The sequence below is a fragment of the Bubalus bubalis genome, chromosome 6 (assembly GCF_019923935.1).
Source record: "Bubalus bubalis isolate 160015118507 breed Murrah chromosome 6, NDDB_SH_1, whole genome shotgun sequence".
In the NCBI taxonomy this organism is placed as follows: Eukaryota; Metazoa; Chordata; class Mammalia; order Artiodactyla; family Bovidae; genus Bubalus; species Bubalus bubalis.
Window position 1 is genome coordinate 98560398 of NC_059162.1, and position 23992 is coordinate 98584389.

The 23992-nt window shown below is 37.9% G+C and overlaps 1 protein-coding gene across 1 annotated transcript in view; it reads right to left on the reverse strand.

Moving 5' to 3' along the window:
* Positions 1-8401: 8401 nt before the first annotated feature.
* The window catches only part of CMPK1 (cytidine/uridine monophosphate kinase 1), a 36400-nt gene continuing 20809 nt past the window's right edge, over positions 8402-23992 (reverse strand). Inside the window, exons 2-6 of the mRNA XM_006051659.3 lie at positions 16933-17079; positions 12935-13087; positions 11574-11650; positions 11241-11337; positions 8402-9498 (exon numbers count right to left, since the gene is read on the reverse strand). Coding sequence (XP_006051721.1) covers positions 9457-9498; positions 11241-11337; positions 11574-11650; positions 12935-13087; positions 16933-17079 — 516 coding nt within the window. The 3' untranslated portion in view covers positions 8402-9456. The remainder of the gene's footprint in view (positions 9499-11240; positions 11338-11573; positions 11651-12934; positions 13088-16932; positions 17080-23992) is intronic.

Genomic DNA, 23992 nt, shown 5'->3' on the forward strand with positions numbered 1-23992 from the left:
CAGGCTTGTAGGTATAGAAAAAACTGACCGGGAACACTACCAGCAAAAAAAGTGGATGCAGTATGGATCCTGGGTGCCCCTTGGTGGCCACACTGAATAACTGCACCTGATGACACCCAGGCATAGCCAGTGCCCAGCAGAGTATTTCACTTACCTCTGGACAGGGAGGACCCGCTCACCCACCCTGGAGGCCACCTGTTGCATTAGTATCTGGGGTTGTGTGTCTGTCTGCTTGTGTTGCCCAATGTGTAAGTATATACATGACTCTTTGCAACCCATGGACTATATAGTCCGCCAGGCTCCTGTCCATGGAATTCTCCAGGGAAGAATACTAGAGTGGGTAGCCATGCTCTTCTCCAGGGCATATTCCCGACCTCAGGGATCGAACCTGGGTCTACTGCATTGCATCTGAGTCACCAAGGAAGCCCATATGAGTACATGTGAGTGCATTTGTCTGTGTCTGAGTATGTGTGTTGATGCCTGTGATTAGGTGCATTTTTATTTTTGCATGCGTGTATGTACTAGCACCCAAGCATGCATTTGTGTGCGCTGATGCCAGCTTGTGCATCTGTATATTTGTATATGTATCTGTTGTCCCATTGCTCGTGTCTGACAGCATGTGTGTTAATGCAAATTTGGGGGCCTTGGCTTTCTTTTCTGTCACACATTGAAATAGTTAAGCTCCATAATCTTATTGTTTGTTTAAAGTTTGCTCTTGGATGCAGGCCTGTTTGAGAATAACTAGCAGATGCACAAAGCATCCATTATGTATTTTTGCAATTAGCCGAAAACCCAGAAACTTTTTCTTAAATAAAAGACACAATTCTGTGGGCTGCTTATTGCTGGGAGCCACCTCCTCTCTCCGGCTTGCCTGAGTCGGCACTGGGCCCAGCCCCAACCCAGGCCAAGCCAAGGAGGGTTTGCACATTGTCCCCAGCGAGATGGAAAAACCATTAAGAGTTCAGAATAGAACTCAAGGGACAGCTTACACTGAGGAGGAGAAAGAGAAGAATAAAGAGGAGGGCTGAGGGGAGGAAAAGTACAGCCTCCAAAATCTGAGAAGCGTTTGTCACACCAGCTCGTCCAGCCTAGCAGCTATCCAGGGTCTGGTCTGGATGCAGCTAAACAGACACAGGACAAATCTATATTCTTTTAGTTTTTTATGGCTTGTTCATTGTTATTTCCCCGCCTTCTCTTTGCATATTCCCGTCTCCTGTTGTTTGGAACACGGGCTCCCCTGCCCCTCAAGCAGTCTCACTGCCATCCTTTTGCTAGTGCTGTTTCTTTCCCTCTCTTGGAACACACTTCTCTCCTCCAGTGCAAACCAGGTACCTCCTGACCACAGCAGTATTACCATTAGCAAACTTCAATGAGTACCTATCCCAGGTGCTGAGAAGGGGCCCTGGGAGACAGAAATAGAAGTTTAGGGAAACTTTGCTTTGAGTTCTTATGTGAAGGCAGAGTCTCATTTCTCAGTTTCTCCTCCCCACTTCTATGGACAGAGAGCTGTTCTGTGTCCTGGGTTTCAGGAGAGATCAGAGAATGTGGCTGGGGTTCAGGTGGACATCAGACTGAGATTACAACTTGAACAGGATGGTCTGTGAATACATTGCTGGGCTAGAAGAATCTAAGGCATCCTGCAGCACAGGCTCCTAGGCTCTGCTTCCTCCAGTGATGGGAAACTCATCAAATTCTCAAGCAGATCAGTTAACCGCTGGGTGGCTTTGACTTTCAAAAGTCTTCCTTACGTTGCTTCTGGAGCCCTTGCTCTGCCTGCAAGCCCACACTAAACATAGCTACTCCGTTTTTCTTTAGGCTAAAGAAAGTGACAGAGGCCTCCTGGGCTCACCTTAACTTTCAAGACAGTGACAGCTGCTGAATGAGATGAAGGCAGCTTCACTATGTCAAGTTGGCATTCATTTGACAACTTCTTTAGTGGGGGACCATTTGTGATTTTCTAAAAGTATTTCTCTCCCCTAAACCCATGAGCTTCAGGAATGGCAGGCTAGGCAAATGTTTGATCTGTAAGCTTCCATTAAGATTGTTATCAATTTGTCAATTCATCACATTGAGCACCATGCTAGGCATTACGGAAACAAATACCAAGAACATGTAGTCCCTTGCCTGTAAAGAAGCAAGGCTGGGAATTTCCAGTATCGCCTCTGGCCACTCTGTTTAGCACAGTGGTTCTCAGAGTACCTATACCAGCATCACCTGGAACTTCAAAAGAAATACAAATTCTTGGACCATACCTCAAATAGACTGAACCACAGAAATTCTGGGTGTGGGCCAGTAATCTGGGTTTAATAAGCCTTCCAAATGCTTCTGATACATTTGAAAGTTTGAGAACCACTGGTTTAGATTCACCTGGGGAACCCTTAAATCAGAGTTTCTGGAGTCTGAGGCATTGTTTTTTTTTTTTTTTCTTTTTTTCAAGAGTTTTATTTATAATTTTATTTATTTATTGGCTGTTCTAGGTCTTCATTGCTGCACAGGCTTTTCTCTAGCTGTGGCAAGCAGGGGCTACTCTCTAGTTGCGATGAGTGAGCTTCTCATTGCGGTGGCTTCTCTTGTTGCTAAGCACAGGCTCTAGGACATGCGGGCTCCAGGAGTTGCAGCACAAGGGCTCAGTAGTTGTGGCTCCTGGACTTTAGAGCACAGGCTCAGTAGCTGTGGCACATGGGCTTTGTTCCTCCATGGCATGTGGGATCTTCCCAGACCAGGGATTGAACCCATATCCCCTGTATTGGCACTGAGCCATCAGGGAAGTCCAGCATTGGTTTAAAAAAAAAAAAATGGTTTAAAAGACATTGACTAAAATTGAAGCACATGAATAAAATCTATTAAAAACTATAGGTTCTGGTGCATCACAAGATGAATTGCTTGCTTTCCCAAGTCCTTGACAGTGATGACGGGGATAATAGCATACTGGTGTTAAGCAATGGAGCTGGTTCTAGGCCTAATTCTGCTTCTAAGTAACTGGGGGCAGGGGGCATTGAGGAAGACACTTTCCTTCTTTCAATACCAATAAAATGTATTAATAATAAAATCTATTAAGAATATACTCTGTGCCAAGTTAATTAAGAGAATAAAGAAATACAACTAAGACCTTTTAGAGACTTCTTTCCCAAAGACTCCATTTATCAAGAACTATTATATAATTATAATTACTGAGTGACAACAATGTGCAGGTCCTGGAAAAGAAAAGAGAGATGACAAGACAGACAACCTTTCTGCTCTCCTGGCACTTGTAATCTAGCATAGATCAACCGAGAAAACTTCATAAATTGTGCATATGTGCAATAGAGAAGATAGATGAGGGTAATGGGCTAGTGACAGAGGAAGTCTGGTAAGCTATTAGAGTCACACTTCAAAACTGGGCTTAAGAACAAGGCAGCAGGGACTACTAGAGAGACAGGAGGCAGATGTGACAAGGTCCAGAGGTCTGGGCTCCAGCTCCAGACTCACAACTATCAAGCTGTAAAGATCATGGGGCAACTGACTTGGGCTCCTTGGACCTCAGTTTAATCACCCATGAAACAGGTTGGTAAGTGAATCATCGCAACCTGCCTTGTTGGGAAAACAAAATTAGATCAGCGGTAAAAAGGTTCTCCATAATTAAAGGCACTCTACAGAAACAGAAGACAGTTTAGAAACCAGGGGTCGTATACTGTATTCCTAACAAGTCTGCCTCAAAGATATTTTGAAGGAATGGATGACCAGATTTTTAACCGACTCTCTGATCTCAGTCACAGGGTTAGCATCTCTGACATTTGGCTTGCTATGTGATCAATTAACTCAATGAAGATGGCAGACCCTTGCATGAATGTAATCACACACTGTAATAATGCCTCCTGTTGCATCTATTATTTTAGCAACTGGCCATAATTTGTGTATTATCATATAAAAGAATGATTTAGCTGTTGACTATAAAATGGCTGCTTTCTTAAGTCAAAGACACAATCTAAACTCAGAAACATCATGAAATTACTAAAAGTTAAAAGTAAATAGACAGATGGTGTTAAGGGCATCACCTTAACAGCTGAAACCCATTTTCATTGACAAAACACTCATGGAGTGGAGTGGGAATGAGATTTATGATCAGGAAGACTTCTTGACAGATTAAGAATTGGTGGTTGGTAGGAGTGATTATGGGTAGAATAAGTAAGTTCCTACAAAAGCCAACATGTATGAAGTAGTTCAGTTCCGTTCAGTCGCTCAGTTGTGTCTGACTCTCTGTGACCCCATGAACTGCAGCATGCCAGGCCTCCCTGTCCATCACCAACTCCCTGAGTTCACCCAAACCCATGTCCATTGAGTCGGTGATGCCATCCAACCATCTCATCCTCTGTCGTTCCCCTTTCCTCCTGCCCTCAATCTTTCCCAGCATCAGGGTCTTTTCCAATGAGTCAGCTCTTTGCATCAGGTGGCCAAAGTAACTGGAGTTTCAGCTTCAGCATCAGTCCTTCCAATGAACACCCAGGACCGATCTCCTTTAAGATGGACTGGTTGGATCTCCTTGCAGTCCAAGGGACTCTCAAGAGTCTTCTCCAACACCACAGTTCAAAAGCATCAATTCTTTGGCGCTCAGCTTTCTTCACAGTCCAACTCTCACATCCATACATGACCACTGGAAAAACCATAGCCTTGACTAGACTGACCTTTGTTGACAAAGTAATGTCTCTGCTTTTCAATATGCTGTCTAGGTTGGTGATAAGGAGTAAGTGTCTTTTAATTTCATGGCTGCAATCACCATCTGCAGTGATTTTGGAGCCCAGAAAAATCAAGTCAGCCACTGTTTCCACTGTTTCCCCATCTATTTGCCATGAGGTGATGGGACCAAACGCCATGATCTTAGTTTTTTGAATGTTGAGCTTTAAGCCAACTTTTTCACTCTCCTCTTTCACTTTCATCAAGAGGCTCTTTAGTTCTTCTTCACTTTCTGCCATACGGGTGGTGTCATCTGCATATCTGAGGTTATTGATATTTCTCCCAGCCAGGGCTCAATCAAATCCACTTCTCTATACAAATGGTTTTATTCTCCCTACCCTCCCTACCCTAGCCCATCCTATAAATTTGTGAATCCTCCATTAGCACACAGTAACAACGACAGCCTCAAGTCAGCTCCTTCTCTAAAAGGCCCTGAACAGAGGAAGGAATACAGATACAGTCTCTGCTCAACCATGTTTGATACTGAATATGACAAAGACATTCTGACACAGCATTTGATGCCAGGGGTTTTTTGATACCATTGTTTTAACTTGGTCATCTTGATGTGGGAATATTGACTCAATCTAAAAGTTAGCCATGAAACTTAAGCATGTTCCCCCTCAAATAATGTAAATAATGTGTTCATCTTGACCACCATCCCAGATGAGGACAGGATGATGGTTGTGCTTTTCTGCATATTTTTACAAAGCCATTTTGATGCAGCTCTGTAATGCTCATAGGTACTCTGGCCAAGTTCTGGAAGCTGCTTTGGAGCCACTTATGAAAATGCTTCTTTATAAAACTAATAAACAACGTAGGGTGAGCCATGCACAACAGCTTTGTGCTTTTCAGCACTAATTGCTGGACCGATTCAATGTCTTTCCCCTCTGGCTCAGGAAGCCCTTGGAGCCAGCTGGCTGTGGGATGGCCAGTTCTACCCATAGTCCTCAAAGGGTTGCAAGGATTTACCAACTACTAAGGAAACTTATCCAATTCAGGAGTTTTCTTGGAAGTCCATCCTGAGTCCACTGTAGCCATTTTCCCTCCTTAATTTCATAGACGCTGCTACTGAAAGTATATTTCTTCCAGGGAGCCTTTTAAAACTAACTATATGAGTCTTCCCAAAGCTCACATACATGGCTTTTTTTTTTTTTTTTTTTTTTTTGGTTGGTGTGACATGTAGGATTTTATTTCCTGACCAGAGGTTGAATCCTCACTCGCTGCAGTGGGAACACAGTCTTTAACCTCTGGACCACCAGAAAAGTCCCATACATGGCTTTTTTTGAATTTTACTTTCTCAATTTAAATGTGGTTAATCAACCAAATAAGAATATATCTACTATTTCCACAGTATGCTGCTTAACTGCTTGATTTCACTGTGGAGAAGACAGCTCTTAAAGTTTCTTAGGGTTATCTCCCATTAGTGTTAGGATATAGTAATCTGCTATTCCTCTGGTTGGTGTCAAAAGCCAGTGTTAGGAAGTTGCATGAAGTTACCTCAAAATGTATCACAAAAAAAAACCACAATTTCCTGTGACTGCAAGAACCTCACCACCTAGAGAAATGCTGATTTATTACCCTTGTCTCCCTCAATAGTACAAAAAAATTGAGCACTCTTCTCTTATGCCTGGGTCTTAGGCAAAGTCATAAAAGCCTCTTAAAGAATGAATAAGATGGCAGGGATCCCATAAAAGTTTGAGTCCTGGTGATAGCCTACAGCTGACATGGCTGACATAGAGCATAGTATAGTAGCCAGAAATTCAACTTACTCCTTCAGCTCTCCCCAGAACAGGAAAGATGGTGACCTGCAGAACTTAGCTAGGGTTCAGAATTAAAATCACAATCAAAATAGCCACACCTTTTCAAAGGAAAGTAGACTTAAATCCAAGAGAGTATGAAATCAGAGATGAAGAAATAAAGGGATAAGTGATTAAGACCATTTTTGCCTTTTCCTTTGGTATACAATGAATTAACTTCCTTTTTTTCATTTAAAAAAGTGTTCAGAATTAAGAAGTACTTAATTAAGCTGAAGTATGAAAGCAGGCTATGGAAAACTGTAATAAGCTACATAAGAATGACAAGTTAGCCAACAGAAAACATCTGAGGGTCTACCTGTATCAGAGTCTTAGTTTCATACAGAAAACTCTTGGAAGACAGAGTATATGTTGTAGCACTATGGCCTGTGCAATTAGTAAATATCTGTAGATGAAGCACCAAACCTCCAAGACGCTGACCCTGTCTGGCCAATACTGTCAGCCACTATTATCTCCAGGGACCACTGGAATGTCAGGCAACCACTTAAATTACATGGACAAAGCTATAGGCCCACAAAAAAACCTGCATCCTGATACATGTTGCTTGCTGCCAATTTCCCCCTCAAAGAGACAGCAATTGATATTGCAGGCCAGTAATGAATTAGGCTACTTGTGCCTCAATCTTGATTACGTCTTGAAAGAACGGGATAAAGTCATGCTTTCTGCTTAATTCAAGACACATAAACATAACACACAGAGCAGAAAATTCTCTTGGATTCTGAACTCTGCTTTTCCTTTGAGGACTCACATGCCAAATATGATACTTCTTGATCTTCAATATGCTTGAGAGAACAGAAATCTGAACCAGCAAAAGGCAAAGGCCATAGCACAAAATTTACTGGGATTACTCACTAAATAATTCATACACATCCAGTATCACTGAATGAAAATAATGTTGGCTAATTTTTTTTAAAAACAACAAGGATTTCTTTGGGATCCTTAAAGTCAAAAGGTTCTTGATAACTATCTTTAATAAATGGAACGACCAAACTAGTGAAGTCAGATGTATCTCAATCAACTCCTAAACTCAATATTGCTAACATGTTTTCCTACTTGAAAAGCAAAGCCTCATAATTCAGTAATTTAATTACCATGTTTCTGGGTTTTTGTTCTTAAATGCCACAGAAAGATATTTAATGAAGGGAAGCAAAGCACCTAGTCTCAGCAGTCTTCTTAAAAACCTTAGTTTGCTTTCACAATATCAATGTAAATATTTAGATTCCCATCAGATGGGGATTTCTTCACTTATGTGAGTAGGAATGGTCTCAAAAATCTTAAGTCTTTACTCTTGCTTCAGACTACAGATGTTTGAACTACCAATAAAATCCTCAGTATTGGCTAGACTGAATCACTAGATAAGAATTCTTAACAATCTCTTCCAAGAAACCAAGGTAATCTTAACACAGATTTTAGTGGTCAATATGTTACAGTACTTATGGATACTTTGTTTTCTGTGGTATGTTGCAAACTCATCATTAATAAATTTCATAATAGAAATAATAAACCTATTACAATATAAGAACATTCATAAACTGTCCTCACTATTCCCAATGACTTTAAATATAAAATCTAATTACACAGAGTCTACATTCCTTGCCCAGTTTAACCCCATATACCAAATAGTGTAAGTGCTGAAAATGAGAAATATTTTAATAAATTTCATATTAAGAACTTTGGATACCACTCTGCATTAGTGATGGCAGAAAAAGATAAGGAGAAAACAAAATTTTCAGAGATTTTTAAAGGAAGAATAAACTTAAGAGAAAATTCCTTTGGATTGTATAGCTCTTTAAAAATTCTCTACCTTTTTCTTCAACATGATGCCAAAAAAAAAAAAAAAAAGAATTTACTGAATAAAAGTAGCCAGGAAGGGAATCAAACATTTATAAGATAAATTTATTATTTTTCTGGCCAAAGTGCAATGATTTTTAAATCTTCTTAAACAACTATGAAAAAAAGTATTCAAGACAATAAAATACAAATGGAAAATTTAACCATTAAATTTCTTCTGCTTTGTACTAAACCTTATACTTAATCTAGAAAATAAACAAAAACATTTTGAAGTATTACTAAAACACTAACCGAATCACTTTTATAAATCTAAGTACATGCATTTCAAGGTTCCACTGCTATGAATTTTGTTAAGATCAGTTTAATCATTAATAACATTATATAATAGAGCAAAAGGAACACATGTTGTTAGATGTGATCCCTGACCAATACCCTCAAATTTATATCAGAATAAAGCTGACAATTCCACCAGGCTTTGAACCCCTAGTGCCCCTATCTCAATCCTGGAAGCAAAGACTATGCCCTGTCACACAACTTTGTACAAGCTGTAGTAAAACAAAGTCTAAATTTTCTTACCTTTCTATAGGAAACGGTCAGTTATTTGATAAATACTAAAACACTTCTAAGACTTAATTTTATGAGTATGTTTACCAAACACATTGTGCAAGAACTGACTACACAAAAAGTTCCTTTGGAATTTGGTCCACAAATTCACTTACGCAGGTTGGAAATTTAAAACCTGCAAGGGAAAGAAGACATGGGGAATCCCTAATTCAAACATATTGCAATTACTACAGGGATATTCACACATACTAAAAAGTTTTGCTCACAAAAGGCACAAACTATATAAGGGATATTCTTTCTGAATAAAAACAAAGAACTACTTAATACCCTTCTTTGTTTTGTGAGCACCATAGCTAAGATGAAGTTAGACTCAAATTTACTGTCTACTCCCGTGACCAAAAAAAAAAAAAATCTTTTTAAATTGAAGATAAAAAATTTAATTTGTCTTACTACATACTTTCCAGCCATTAATCGAGATATAATTATGAAACATTAAAATTGCCTTAAAAGGGGGTTGTGACAGCAGCTATCAAAGCAATATTCAAGCATGATTTCAAGGATGCTTTCAGGTTCAGAGTTAGCCTTCTTTGTCAAAAATCTTCACAACTTCATCAAAAACCTAAAATGGCAAAAAGATAATAATTTAAAAAAGCAGATATTGTTAAAACATCGTATGGCTAAGTTTCTGTTAAAACAGTAAATTTTATATTAAGTTTCAAAATGGATCATTAAAAAACAGATAATTTCTTAGTTTCATCTGCTTTACTTTAGACAGTAGTACAATATCATAAACAATACATATAAAATTATGAACATGATGTTTCAATTTTATTAGTGCTTTTAGGACAAAACAAACTTCTTAACAGGCTACCAATAACATGATAGAAAGTAAAGTGGCTTATCTTCCTAGTTCTGATTCTAAAACACTATGTCTTCTAATGTATTCAGTTCAGTTCAGTCGCTCAGTCGTGTCTGACTCTTTGCGACCCCATGAATCACAGCATGCCAGGCCTCCCTGTCCATCACCAACTCCCAGAGTTCACTCAAACTCATGTACATCGAGGCGGTGATGCCATCCAACCATCTCATCCTCTGTCGTCCCCTTCTCCTCCTGCCCCCAATCCCTCCCAGCATCAGGGTCTTTTCCAATGAGTCAACTCTTCACATAAGGTAGCAAAAGTATTGGAGTTTCAGCTTCAGCATCAGTCCTTCCAATGAACACCGAGGACTGATCTCCTTTAGCATGGACTGGTTGGATCTCCTTGCAGTCCAAGTGACTCTCAAGAGTCTTCTCCAACACCATAGTTCAAAAGCATAAATTCTTTGGCGCTCAGCTTTCTTCACAGTCCAACCCTCACATCCATACATGACCCGTGGAAAAACCATAGCCTTGACTAGACGGACCTTTGTTGGCAAAGTAATATCTCTGCTTTTATTACCTCACCTCTATAGGAAGCGAACACGGATAATAAGTCAGAAATGACTATATGATGTAAAGAAAAAAAAAGGTCCAGGGACTTCCCTGGTGGTCCAGGGTTTAAGAATCCACCTTTCAACGTAGGTGACACAAGTTTGATCCCTGGTTGGGGAACTAAGATCCCACATGCCACGGGGCAACTAAGCCGTGCACTGCAGCTACTGAGCCCGTGAGCTCCATCTAGAGAGGCCGTGCACCACAACCAGAGACGCTGCATGCCCAGTGAAAGATCCTGTGCACAGTAACTAAGACCCAACACAGTTAAAATAAGCAAATTAAAAAAAAAAAAAAAAGTCCAGAGGAAGATGATTCAGGGAATCAGAGACACTAGGACTTAAGAGAAACTAGAAATAGTGACTGAACACTGAGGGCTTGCAAACCACAGTTCAGAGACCACTGATTCATGAAGGAAGAGACAAACGTTGAGTTGTGGAAACCCTGCACCTCTGGAGCTACATACTCTAGGATGGAAGTGGTGAAAACAGTTGGGGCGATTCAGCTAGATGATTTCATGTTACAGATTTTTCAAAAATGATCATGGTCCAAATCACAGCTCTGAAGATGCCAATTTTCCAGTGCTCAAAAAAAGAGGTTAGAAATAATAAACCACCTACTTCTTACAAAGAACAAGTCTGAAATTGTAAAACCAACTTTAGAATCTATTCAAAAATATACCTGAAACTAACACAATATTGTGGATCAATAAAACATACATATTTCAATTAGAAAAAAAAGAAAAAGCTTAGCATTTCCTTCAGTCTCCAGTGTTCTGAAAAGCAAAATAATCTGTCATAACACTGTATTTCTTTTTCTCCTGCATACTGCTTCCCTCCCCTCCCAAAATCACATTTTACTTTACTTTTAGGCAGGCTAGGGGTACTCACTTCATCAACAGATTTAGAAGCATCTATTTTCCTGACTTTCCCCATTTCTTCATACAAGTCAATAATTGGCTTTGTTGACTGAAGATAGGTTTGAATTCTGCAAAAGAAGCAAATATTGCAAGGTCCTAAGTATACTTCTCTCCCTGGTTATAGATCAAGGGACAACACAGAATAAAACCCAAATGACACCCTCCCTTATCATCTTTTTAGACAAGCCATTCTATATTTAAGCGTGACATTTTCTTTTTCTGGACCAAAATGCGTTAAGTGTTGAATCTGTTACTCAAGTTTCAAACTGAGGCACAGTGGGTATGGGTAAAAACTGCAAAGTACCTCTTTTCCAAGCTCTCTCTGTTGTCATCACTTCTACCACTACTCTTTCCCCTCTCAAGACATCGTTCAATACAGATCTAAAAACATAAATATATAAAAGTTATTTTTTAAAAGATATTAATTTGGCAGTCTTTTGGCAATCTTTTAAACCTGAAAAGAGAAGAAAGTTTGAAGAGATTACCAACAAAACCCTGCTTTAAACCCAATGTGTCTAATTCATTAATCAACATGCAAAGTTGAAACATGTGGTTCAATTTATATAAACTAGGTTAAATAAGTACAGAGCATAATAAGAATTCATTCATGACTCAGTTTTTCCTGTGTACTTTTTTTTTCAAACCGCAATAAAAAGATGATCTCTATGTGTATGGTTCCATCTAGGATATATTATTAACTTATTAGGTATGAATTACATGCCTCAAACTTTGTTCCATTTTTGCTTATTTTCAATAATTCCATAAATATCTAAATACTTGAGTCAACATATTTGCATTTGAATAAAGTATCCCTTGTTAATCGTGAATAAACATTCCTTAGTTATAAAGCTGTGGTAACATTCTAAAAGTAACTTTGAAGAGTAAGTGAAAACATATTTTTGGGGGTTGGAAGAAGAGAGTTACGTTTTAAAACAACTCAAAAGCTGCAGCAAGTCTCTCCACCACAAGCGCATTTGCAATTCAACCTAAGAATAGTCAACTTCCTTCAAGGCACTACTGCTGATTCTTATTCTTTCAGGCTGTTGGCATTGATTTAATAAAGTTTATATTACAGCTGTCAAACAGAGTCAGGTCTTTTAATTAAATGATTCCCCCCCTAAAAAAGGATTCCAAGAAATTCATTCAGCTATTCAAAAGTATGTCTGAGTATGTTATTAGAAGTGCCAGAAAGAAATTCTTCTTTCCTGCTTTTTTCAATATCATTTCACTCTTAAAAGATAAATCAGGCTATCTTAGATGTTTCTTTAAAAAAGAAAGATTTCCCAACTTCCCCAAAATGTGTTTCTTTTCCACTAAGCAATACTCTAAGACAAGATACTCTCTGATAATAGTGTCTACTCAAGAAGTAACAGTGCAGCTTCATTACCTAATATTATTATGAGTCAATTCTTAATTCAAAACAAAACAAGCTCTTGTTATTTTGAAAATAAGGCAAATTTTAGGCCCACAAGGTGCTGATGCCAAACAGCTTTCAATAATTCAACAGTAAGACAATGCTGTTCTGTCCATCCAACTTACCAGTTCAAAAAATACTGTTGCCAATATAAAATGTAAATGTAAGTAAAATAAATCACTTTCTTTTTCTCTAATAGTTGACCATCAGCTGTTTAAATGCCCATGTTGGCAGATGAAGATTTTCATTACCTCATTATTACAGTCAAAAAACAAAACAAAAGATACATCAGCTTTCCCATCCATGGTCTTATTCCAGCCTTGAAGATTGTCCTGATTTCTTGGAAACCCATCAATCAAGAATTTATTCTTCTGAGCATTGGCTGCCATTGTCTGATCCATTTCCTAAAAAAAAAGGAAGATTTGAATTCAATGCTACATTAACAAAATGCAATTTCTTAAGCAGAGTATGTTTTATTATTATTCTTTAAATCGTAAATGTGGAGAGTACACAGGAAAAAAAAATGTAAAGGAAATAACATGTTTGCCTCCAGCCAACAAGAGTTATGGGTATGTATCCCTCTCCCATTTTATACACATACACACACAATTTTTTTTCTATAGTTTAAAAATTTTCTATAGTAAGCATATATTATTTTCATGAAATTATTAACAGCAAGAAAAGAAAAATAAGCATTAATCAATATTCTTGCTCCAGCTACTAGAGACCCATATCATACTTTCCTTTTCCTCTTCCCAAGTCATTTAGCTATGGTAGGAAGTACACTGCTTCTATAGGTACTCAGATTCTCTGCAGTAATTCAAGTACAACTGCAAAAAACTCTGGACATATAGACTGTTAGCATTAATTATTAGTGTAGGAGTAAATACTTTTTTTTTCATAACTGAAGCCAATTTAAACCTAAATGCCAGACTTCCCTGGTGGTCCAGGGGCTAAGGACTCCGAGCTCCCAATGCAGGGGGCCCTGGTTTGATCCCTGGTCAGGGAACTAGATCCCACATGCTGCAACTAAGACCTGGTGCAGTAAAATAAATAAATATTAAAAAATAAATAAATAAACCTAAATGCCACTGGCTATCCCAAAACACAGGTAGCAAGAGAAACAATACATTCAGAAAGATAGCAAGAATTATTTCACCATCCTCTTCCAAAGTCTGAATTCAGGTAGAATGTGGAAATCTGTGAATGGGAGATACAGATCTTGAATCTCTAATTCTTTCACTATCAACCACCATGGGATAAGCACAGATGTATGACTTTGGCAAACTCCAGAGGAGTCTCTATTCTAAAGCAAACCAACAACCAGTTCCCTCAGTGCTCAAACAATCCTGGTTCCTCAAGAAGAACAATGGCTGTCGGGACGTAAATTCCTTTATCTGGGGGTTGGCTTTATCCTAGTATCTAGCATCTCCAATATTCACAAAACTTTCACAGAATGCTTTTGTGTCCCTGCTATAGCATTTCTATCCCAATTATGGTAGTAGAAGATATCTGAAGAGGCACACTGATACTCTACTCACTCAACATACACTCATTCAAGGTCTAACCATCACGGAACATGAAGAGCAAGGTCATGGCCTCTGGAAGGCTTATAGTCCAGTGGTTAACAAATATGTGTAAGTCAGTGTGCTAAGTTCTATACTGAGGTATGCAAGGATGCTGTGATAAAACCCAAAAGCCGGCACAAACTACCTGTGAGACCACCAGAAAGAGTTTTACTGAAGTGATGGCAGTGAAGCTGAATTCTGAATAATAAAATGGCAGGCAGGCAGGGATCAAGGTACTCCAGAATGTGTCAACTGGATGTTAAAGGCTCAGAAATGAGGAAGCATAACAGCTTTGATGAATCTGAAATAAGCTGGTAGAGGTGAACCTTAGGATGCATGTAGAGAGTGGCAGGAGATATGACTAGAAAGTTGTTTTTTCAGTCACTAAATCATGTCGACTCCATGAGACCCCACGGCCTGTAGCACACCAGGCCTCCCTCTCCCTCACCATTTCAAGTTTTCCCAAGTTCATGTCCACTGAACTGGTGATGCCATCCAACCATCTCTTCCTCTGCTGTCCTCTTCTCCTTTTGCCTTCAATCTTTTCCAGCATCAGGGTCTTTTCCAACGAGTTGACTGTTCGCATCATGTGGCCAAACTATTGGAGTTTCAGCTTCAGCATCAGTTCTTACAATGAGTATTCAGAGTTGATTTCCCTTAGGATTGACTGGTTTGATCTCCTTGCAGTCCAAGGGACTCTTAAAGAGTCTTCTCCAGCACCACAATTTGAAAGCATCAATTCTTTCGTGTTCAGCCTTCCTTATGGTCCAACTCTCACATCCATATATGATTACTGGAAAAACCATAGCTTTGACTATATGGACCTGTGTTGGCAAAGTGATGTCTTTGCTTTTTAATACGGTGTCTAGATTTGTCATAGCCTTCCTTCCAAGAAGCAAGCTAGACTAGAAAGTGGGTAGGGCCAAAATTAATGAAAAACTTGTACCACACTAAGCATTTGGTTTTTATTCTGCAAACAATACAGGACCACTGAGAGATTTTAAGCAGTAGGAGAACATGTTCCCATCACCTTAAAAAAAAAAAAAACAACTCTGACCACACCATAAAGGATGAATAAAGGGACAAAGATGGATCAAAGGCCAAAGACTAATGATAAGGCTCTAGTGATGGTCCAAGTAAGAAAAAGAGAAGATCTGAATTAAGATGATAGTAGCCATAAAGAAAAAATGCTAAATAGAAGAGGGTAAAGAGAAAGATAATTGAAAGGATCTACTCACTGAACAGATTTGGGAAAGTGAGGAAAAGGTAGAAATAAAGGATGGATCCCAGATTGCTGGCCTGGGCAGCTGGGTAGATGGCAGAACCATTAACCAGGATACGAAATAAAGGGTGATCACATTTTAGATGATACAGTCAGCCTTTGGCATGATGATTTTGAGACACTTGTTGAGACACTCAGATGGATGCCTAATAGTTAGAAACATAGGTCTGGTTCAGAAAAAAAAGATTTGTGCTAGAGTTACAGATTTTGGCATCATTAGCACAGTGAAAACCTTGGGCATGGATAACACCATCCAGCAAGAAATGTATAAAATAAGACGCAAACCAAGGATGAAACCTGAGAAGCATCATGGTTTCCAGAAGACTTATTAAAGGAGACTTAAGAAATAGCAGTCACTGAAGGAGGAAGAGAATCAAGAGACATTGTGTCACAGAGAACAAGGAGGAACAAGTTTCAAAAAGACAGTAAGTTAAAAGAAAAATGACTGAAAATATCCCCTAGATTTGATAAGAGAAGATCACTGGTAACATCAGAATAGTTTAGGTGAAAAGGGAAATAGAATCTTGGTGCCAAGAGCTGAAGAGCAGAAACGGAAAAAGTAAAAAATATAGATTACTCTTTCACAACTAGGCATAAAAGTGGAGAAAGGGCATTATATTCAGAGAATAAGGAGAGAGGATTTTGTTACTCTGAATGGTAGCAGGTTACTCTAATCTCTGAGACAAGAGGTAAGAATGTGTGTGAATGAGCCACTCTTCAAGTTTCTCTGGTTCCAGTCAGAAGCTCATACATCTCTTTTCCATCAACTTTCAACTATTTCTTGCTGTTCCCACTTATCCATTTCTCCTTCACATTTCTTGTACGTGAAAATACCTATTAATGACTATAATCTTGAGAATCTTTAGTGGAGAGTCATGTAGACCCAAGGTATCTGGTTTTCAGATGGGACCTATTTTAGTCTGATAGCTGTTAGTCTCAGCATTTAGCACTAAAGATGGGGATGAATATACCAGAAAAGGAAACATCATGACTGAGAGAATGGCAACAATGGGAGGGTCACGGGAGGGAGGGACAGGGGGAAGGAAGAAAGGAAGGAAGGAAACAGAAAAGAGAAAGGAGGAGGGGGAGAAGAGGAGGAGAAAAGGAAGAAGAAACAGAAACAGGAGGATGGACTGTCTGCACACTGGGAAGGGTCAAGTGCACACATATGAATGTTGAGTTGTAGCTGATCCTAGACCAAGGCAGAGAATGCTTCCTACTGTCCCAACTGCTTCCCAGGTGAAAGTGGAATTTCCAGTTCTGCCAATTCTCGAATACCATGACCACCCTCCACAAGCGAGAAATTCAATACTCTAATTTTTCCATTACTCAAAGAAAGGGAAGATTTAATTTCTCATTTTCTTGTTGGTTTAAACTGGTTGGCATTCACACTCCTTACCCTCCTTAACAAACTGATGGTTATCTCAACTGGCACAATCTTTCCATCTTTAATGTACTTTTCAATGAGTTCACCATACTGTGAATCTGGGTTTTTCCTTTCATCACGGAGAAGTTCTCCTGCAGAAAGGTGTGTGTAGCCATATTTCTGAAAGAAAAAACACATAGAAAAAAATAAAAATACATTCAACCCAGTGATAGGACTATTGCTTTTTTCCCTTCATGGAAATTTCTATATTTTAATTTTTCTACAACAAACAAGCTTTGCTTATATAATAAAATAAATAATAAGGAAAAATTTTAGAGAGATTTCATACAATCCCATTTGCTTAAAAAATATCCTTAACCTACATAGGGCATGGTAGCTATAATGTTCAAAATCATGCAATCATCCCAAAATTTATATAACTATTCAAGGATTAATAGCTCATTATATACCTTCACAAATACAAAGTTTAAATGTAATCAAGAATATTCAAAGAAAGGCCTAAAAAAATCTATATAATTCAAGGCAAACCCCTCCCCCCACCCGCCGCCCAAATCTTACCACAGTTGGCTGTACCCACCTTCTGTAAAATCTTTCCTTTCCTTCCTTAAATTCAACACATCTAAATTGAACTTGTCAGCACTTACACAAACCCCATTCTTCTGCTTTGTTCCCTTTCTCAGTAAACAGTACAAGTCCTACCCCCTCCACAAAATTAGCTTTCCTGACCACTCTGGAGAGTGGACACACAATTAAATAGTGTCTTAGAATATCACTGTCTCTCCATCTAGATCAGTGTTTTCCTTATCATTCTCAAAGGCCATTTCCTACCTCTCTAGATGTGACTAGAGAGGTCTCATCTGTAAAATGGGAATACAGATACCTATTTTACCATTTAGTAGTGATGATTAAATAAGATAATGTATGTAAAATGCCTACCAAAGAGCCTGATATATAGTAGGAGATAAAAGCCAACAATTATCTCCTTGCCATCATGAAGATACTTAAATAATCTGGAAACATTTTTGTACTGTATATACACACCATCTTATATTATTATATATATGTTTGTGTGATGTATATGTATTCACTTTAGAGGTTCAGCTAGAAAGACCAATCAAAGGACTTACGCCAGATAACAGATATGAATACATGGCAGAGGGTCAGTAGTACAGTAGCAGTATGGCTAGTATGACTGTGATGACTGTATTACTGAGGTTTACAAATGATGTATTAGGTCAGGGTATAGGTTAATAGTTCACTATTACATAAAACGATATAGTGTTATTCTGCCACTTCTGCATGGCTAGAAAGTGAAACCAATACAGACCTGAGAGACAATTACTGAAAAGCTTCTTCCCCCACATGAACTTGCATGTTTCCTTTTATTAAATCAAAAGAGCTATAAAATCTATTTTTAAAATCTATTTTTACTCTCAAATATCAGGATATTGAGATCTATATTCAATGTTCAGTTACAACAATCATCACATCCCAAACTCTTAAAACTCCCTAAATGAGTTTTTATCTCATCCATATTAAATGTACAGTAAACATTTGATAAATTTTATCTTTAATTTCAGTGTTAAGATTTGAGACAGGTCACACTCCCACCATTCTCCTTCCAAAGTAGAATGTTTCAATCATATATTTTACAAAAAAAATAACTCTCTCAATTATTCATGCTATAGTGAATTTTCTCTCTGTGTTTTTCTCTTTTTTTGGACTGCAGAAGCCACACATTCTTTACCCCTTTTCCATTTCCAAAAATTGCCGGCTAAACTTGCTCTTGTTTACTAAAAGTAAGCTAACAATAAGGTAGTCAGCAAAGGAAAACAAATTCTAAATAGTTTATTTGCTGACTAAAATTGGATATAAAGTTTGATGAGAGTAAATAAAACCACAGCATTGCTCATGTCTCTCTTAGGCATATAGCTCGTTGCATTAGAAGAAATGATCCAAAGTGTATTCAGTTGTTGTAACAGGCTTTTAAAAACACTCCCATCATTTACAGAAAATGGAAATACAAAAGTACCTAATTATTTAAACTGTTATTTTAAAATTATCTTCACACCACACCATTTTAAAATGCCGATTTTTTATCACCAAGTATAAGCTATACCAAGTATACTTTTGAAAAACGAGTATGGAAAAGACTACTGAGAAAAATGAGATGTGACCTACTTTGCCATTTACTATGTACAAATTTCAGAAAGCATTTTGCAACTACTGTCCACAAAATTTTATAGCAGCTTCATTTCCAACTGCTTACTTTGGCTCCTACTTGGAAGTCTATGCTTGCCGGATGCTTTCATCTGGTCTAGAGATGATAGCATATGGTTATATTGAATAAATGCAGAGACAAACAGTACTACCCGATGGCAAACACTCAGTGAAACGCCAACGATACAGACCGCTCTGTACAGACTGCTTTGGATGGAGGAACAACACATACATTCGGAAACCCAGCTAGTAATTTAGAAATTAGTATACACACTTTTTGTTTCCTGACACTGAAGAGCTCAAATTTGCAAGCTTATATTACATTACAATGGGTTTTGGCATGTCACTTTTTAAAAAGAGAGACTAGCTGTAAATTGTAGAAGTGTACAAATAATGTTTTTTTTTAATTACATAAAAAAGAACCTTATTTGCAAAGTTCAAGGAGACAAGGAATTTAAATAAATATAATCATGTCAAATCTGTATATATATCTTTCTATTTCTCATCTACATTCATTTATAAAAACTATTCTATCTACCAGTTACTTTTTTATACTATATTTTCCTTAAGGATTTTGCTGAAGCTTTCCTCTTACCACAGAGTTTCTACAACAAAAAAGGAACTATCACTTACACACTAGTTATTATGGTATCTAATAATAGGTAGACTTTAAACAGCATGTTTTCAAAGCATTCTGCTGTCATTAAGTAGTCACTGATGCCAATTTTAAGGAAAGCAAGAATGGCTGTTTCTCAGGTTTAATCAAAACGTTTTCACATTCTCTGAAATTTCCTAGTAATTAAAATCTAGTAGGTTACTAATTATAGCCTTAAAAGCAACATTCAAACCACAGCAGGTTATAAATACTATAAACTATAATAACTGCAATTACAGGCTACCGTTCAGCTAAAAATAGTAGTTTTCTAGTGACAAATGTACAAACAATTCATTAATTAGAGTAATCATTAAAATTTTTACTTTCATTTTCTTCTTTAAGATGTTGAGAAACAACTCAATGACTTCTACAAATCAGGCACTAAGATTAGGAGAGAGGAAAAAAGCACTACTTCTCAACAAGTACAGAATAGCACCCTATGTTACTACAACTAGACAAATGTTGACAACTTTATAGTATCAAATTTCAAATTATCTCAATAACTTCTCTTTCCGTCTTTCTAAATTCAGGTAATGTCATTCTACGTGAATAAAAATGACAAGAAAAACAATCAAGACCAAAACCAAAGGAAAAAAAAAACAAGTTCAAGGTACAAATGATGCATAAATGGCAAGTCCTTGGGGGCAGGAAGAAATCCAGATGCCAGGCAATTCCTCTTGTGAGTATGGCAATTAGAAAGTAGAAGGAACGCAGCAGAGATAGCAGATACAGATGTATTTTTAAAGCAACCAAGTGAGTTAAAACTGTTGGTGTCCTTTAAACAGCTGACACATGTAAATGAAGCATCTAAGTTTACTTTGCACTCCCTGTAAGATTCATGAACTTCAAAAATCTAGTTCTGATTCTGTACTGTCAACAATGCACCTTCAGCATAATGCCTAGAAATGCTACCTGGGGCCATTCAGACTCATCGGTTTGGCACTTGTTGCAAACAATAGCTTTAGAGCTTAGGGCATCCCAGCAACATTTCATGTAAGGCTGTCATTTACTTCAAAGGCTTTTCCAATAGAACTTCTTCCAATTACTGAAATGTATGACTAGCAGTTTTCAGTAACTTTATCTGCCAGTCTTGGAGAACTTACTTTTGACTGTAAGAACTGCTGTACAGTGCCCAGATGCTTAAAACTGGTCAACTGTTCAGGGCTCCTTCCAGTTTTACCCAGAGAGGGTTAAAAAAAGGATTTTTCTTATCATCACCATTATATGGTGGTTAGGAAAGAGAGAAAGAGGCATGGATAGAGAGAGAGAAAGGGAGGGGGTAGAAAAGGAAGGAGGGATGAAAGGAAGGAAAGAAGACAGAGCGACTACCCAGTGGGAGAAAGGCTAAAAAGAATATCTGATTCAAATTGCCAGTGGATTTCCAATCTCATTTTTAGTTCGCCCTCACTGTATTTCCAAATATGTACATCACATTTGACCATGCCTATTTAATTACAAATCGGCACATTAACTACAAACTATGAAAGTTATAAACCAAGCTAAATCTTTTCTTAGGCAAAATCTTTAGCAGACAGACTCCAAATTAACATGAAGCATATTTCTTTCTCTAATTAAAGAGTGATATTTTAAAAGCTTACATCCTGCAAAAGAGAAAAGAGGAGGGATATAACCCATTCAACTGTAGACAATTAAAGCACTATTTCATTTTCCTCAATGTTTGCTACTCATGTAAGAAAACCTTAATTCAGGCAATACGTGGAACTTATTTTAAATCCACAAGTATTTACTGAGTCTCTACAAAGTGCCAGGCAAAAACGCTAATTTGGGGAGATATTTAGGTTATACTCACAAAGGATGTAATAGTGATTTACATATTTAAAGTGAGTTGAACTCTACTATTAATTAATAAAGTCAATTTTTCATATTTGCATTAACTTTCCTCAAGGAATTCAGTCTCTACCAGCACTGTCTGCTTGGGGAATGATAAGAAGGTTAGTAGGTTGGTGCAAATGTAATTGCGGCTTTGAACTGTGACTTTTAAATCATTATAACTAGGCTTAAATATCTTTATTAATCAAAATAGGAACCATTACAATCAACACAATCTTGCCAATGAGAAATAAGTTTATTCCTGTAGCATAAAAATCCATGCTTAGGGATTCGAAGAACTCTTGGAAAGCATTTTCTGTCTCCTGCTGGTTGTGGAAGCATTTTCCCTGCAAAAAGTTGTTGAAATGCTTGATGTAGCAGTAGTCAGTTGGCAAGAGGTCAGGGGAATACGGTGGATGACGCAAAACTTCGTAGCCCAATTCGTTCAACTTCTGAAGCGTTGGCTGTGCGACGTGCACTCAGGCACTGTTGTGGAGAAGAACTGGGCCCTATCTGTTGACTAATGCCAGCTGCAGGCACTGCAGTTTTCGGTGCATCTCATCGATTTGCTGAGCTTACTTCTCATGTATAATGGCTTTGCCAGGATTCAGAAACCTGTAGTAGATCAGTCAGGCAGCAGACCATCAAACAGTGACTATGACCTTTTTTTGGTGCAAGTTTGGCTGTGAGAAGTGCTTTGGAGCTGCTTGCCAGTCCAACCACTGAGCTGGTCATTGCTGGTTGTTGTATAAAATCCACTTTTCATTGCACAGCACAACCCGATTGAGAAATGGTTCATTGTTGCTGCACAGAGTAAAAGAAGACTTCAAAGAACACTTCAAAATGACGATTTTTTTGACTTGCAGTCAGCTCATGAGGCACCCACTTACCAAGTTTTTTCACCTTTCCAATCTGTTTCAAATACCAAATGACTGTAGAATGGTCGACGTTGAGTTCTTCAGTAATTTCTTGCGTAGTTTTAAGAGGATCAGCTTCAATGATGGCTCTCAATTGGTCGCTGTCAACTTTTGACGGCCAGCCACTGTGCTTCTCATCTTCAAGGCTCTCGTCTCTTTGTAAAACTTCTTGAACCACCACTGTACTATATGTTCGTTATCAGTTCCTGCGCCAAATGCGTTGTTGATGTTGTGAGTTGTCTTCGCTGCTTTACGACCCATTTTGAACTCAAATAAGAAAATCATTCAAATTTGCTTTTTGTTTAACATCATTTCCCTAGTCTAAAATAAATATTAAACAAGTAATAAGTCATTAGCAAAGAAATATGCATTTAAATGATGTATAACATAACCACATTTAAGAATGTATTTCAATATCAAATAGCAAACTTCAAAAATGCAAAAACCACAATTATTTTGCACCAATCTAACAGAACAATAAATAAAACTTAAAGAATGGTTGATTTAGAAGCTATGAAACAGACTGTTCTTTCATTTGTGTAGGCCTCAATATTCCTCTAACATTTTGCAGGCGGCTTCTCAGAACACTGAGGACTTTAGCATCTGATTTACATACCAAACGGCCCCTACAGCAACTGTGAATTGGAATTTTCACATTCAAATTTCATTTTAGTTGGTCATTTCCAGTATTTTTATTTCTTTTAAGTCATTTCAGCCATTCGGAATTAATCCACAGTCCCTATATCAAAAAGGGATGGAAAACAGTCGAAGATGAAGGAAGATGAGGCCCAGAAACTCCAGTGGTTCCAGGAGATTAGGGGTAATATTTTGAAAATTTCCAACATTAATGGATAGGCACAGAGGTCTTATTAATCTTAAACACTTATCTTAGTAACTAAATGATCAATTCTTAAAGTCACTGCAGAGCCTACAAACAACACACTTACATCAGCACAACACAAATATTGTTGCAGGTGGTCTAAGAGCCTAGAATTCAGGAAATTTATTTAACCTTTCTTAGATCTCAGTTTCTTCATTTCTAAAATAGAAATAATATCTATACTACCAGAAATCATACCTATACTGTACTACACAATCAGCCACAGCCAAACATCATTGTCAGCTGTTAAAATCAGAAGCCTCTCCTGAAGAACACACTCCTAAAAATGTGGTCTACACTACTAGATTCAAGACCTACCATGAGAGTACTCAGATCAGGGAAGAGTTATAGTAATTTGTATAGGCTATTCTTGGAGCAAACTCCAGGATAACCAGTGGCTAAACTACAAATTACATACCAATAAAGGTGTAAAGTCAAAGAGTAACTACAGAATAAGGAAAGTATGATACATGAATCCAATTCACTATGCAAATATCCTCAAACACACAGGCTCCAAAAACTGGCATCATAGATGTATTTAAGTACACTAAAAAACTTAGGAGAACCTAT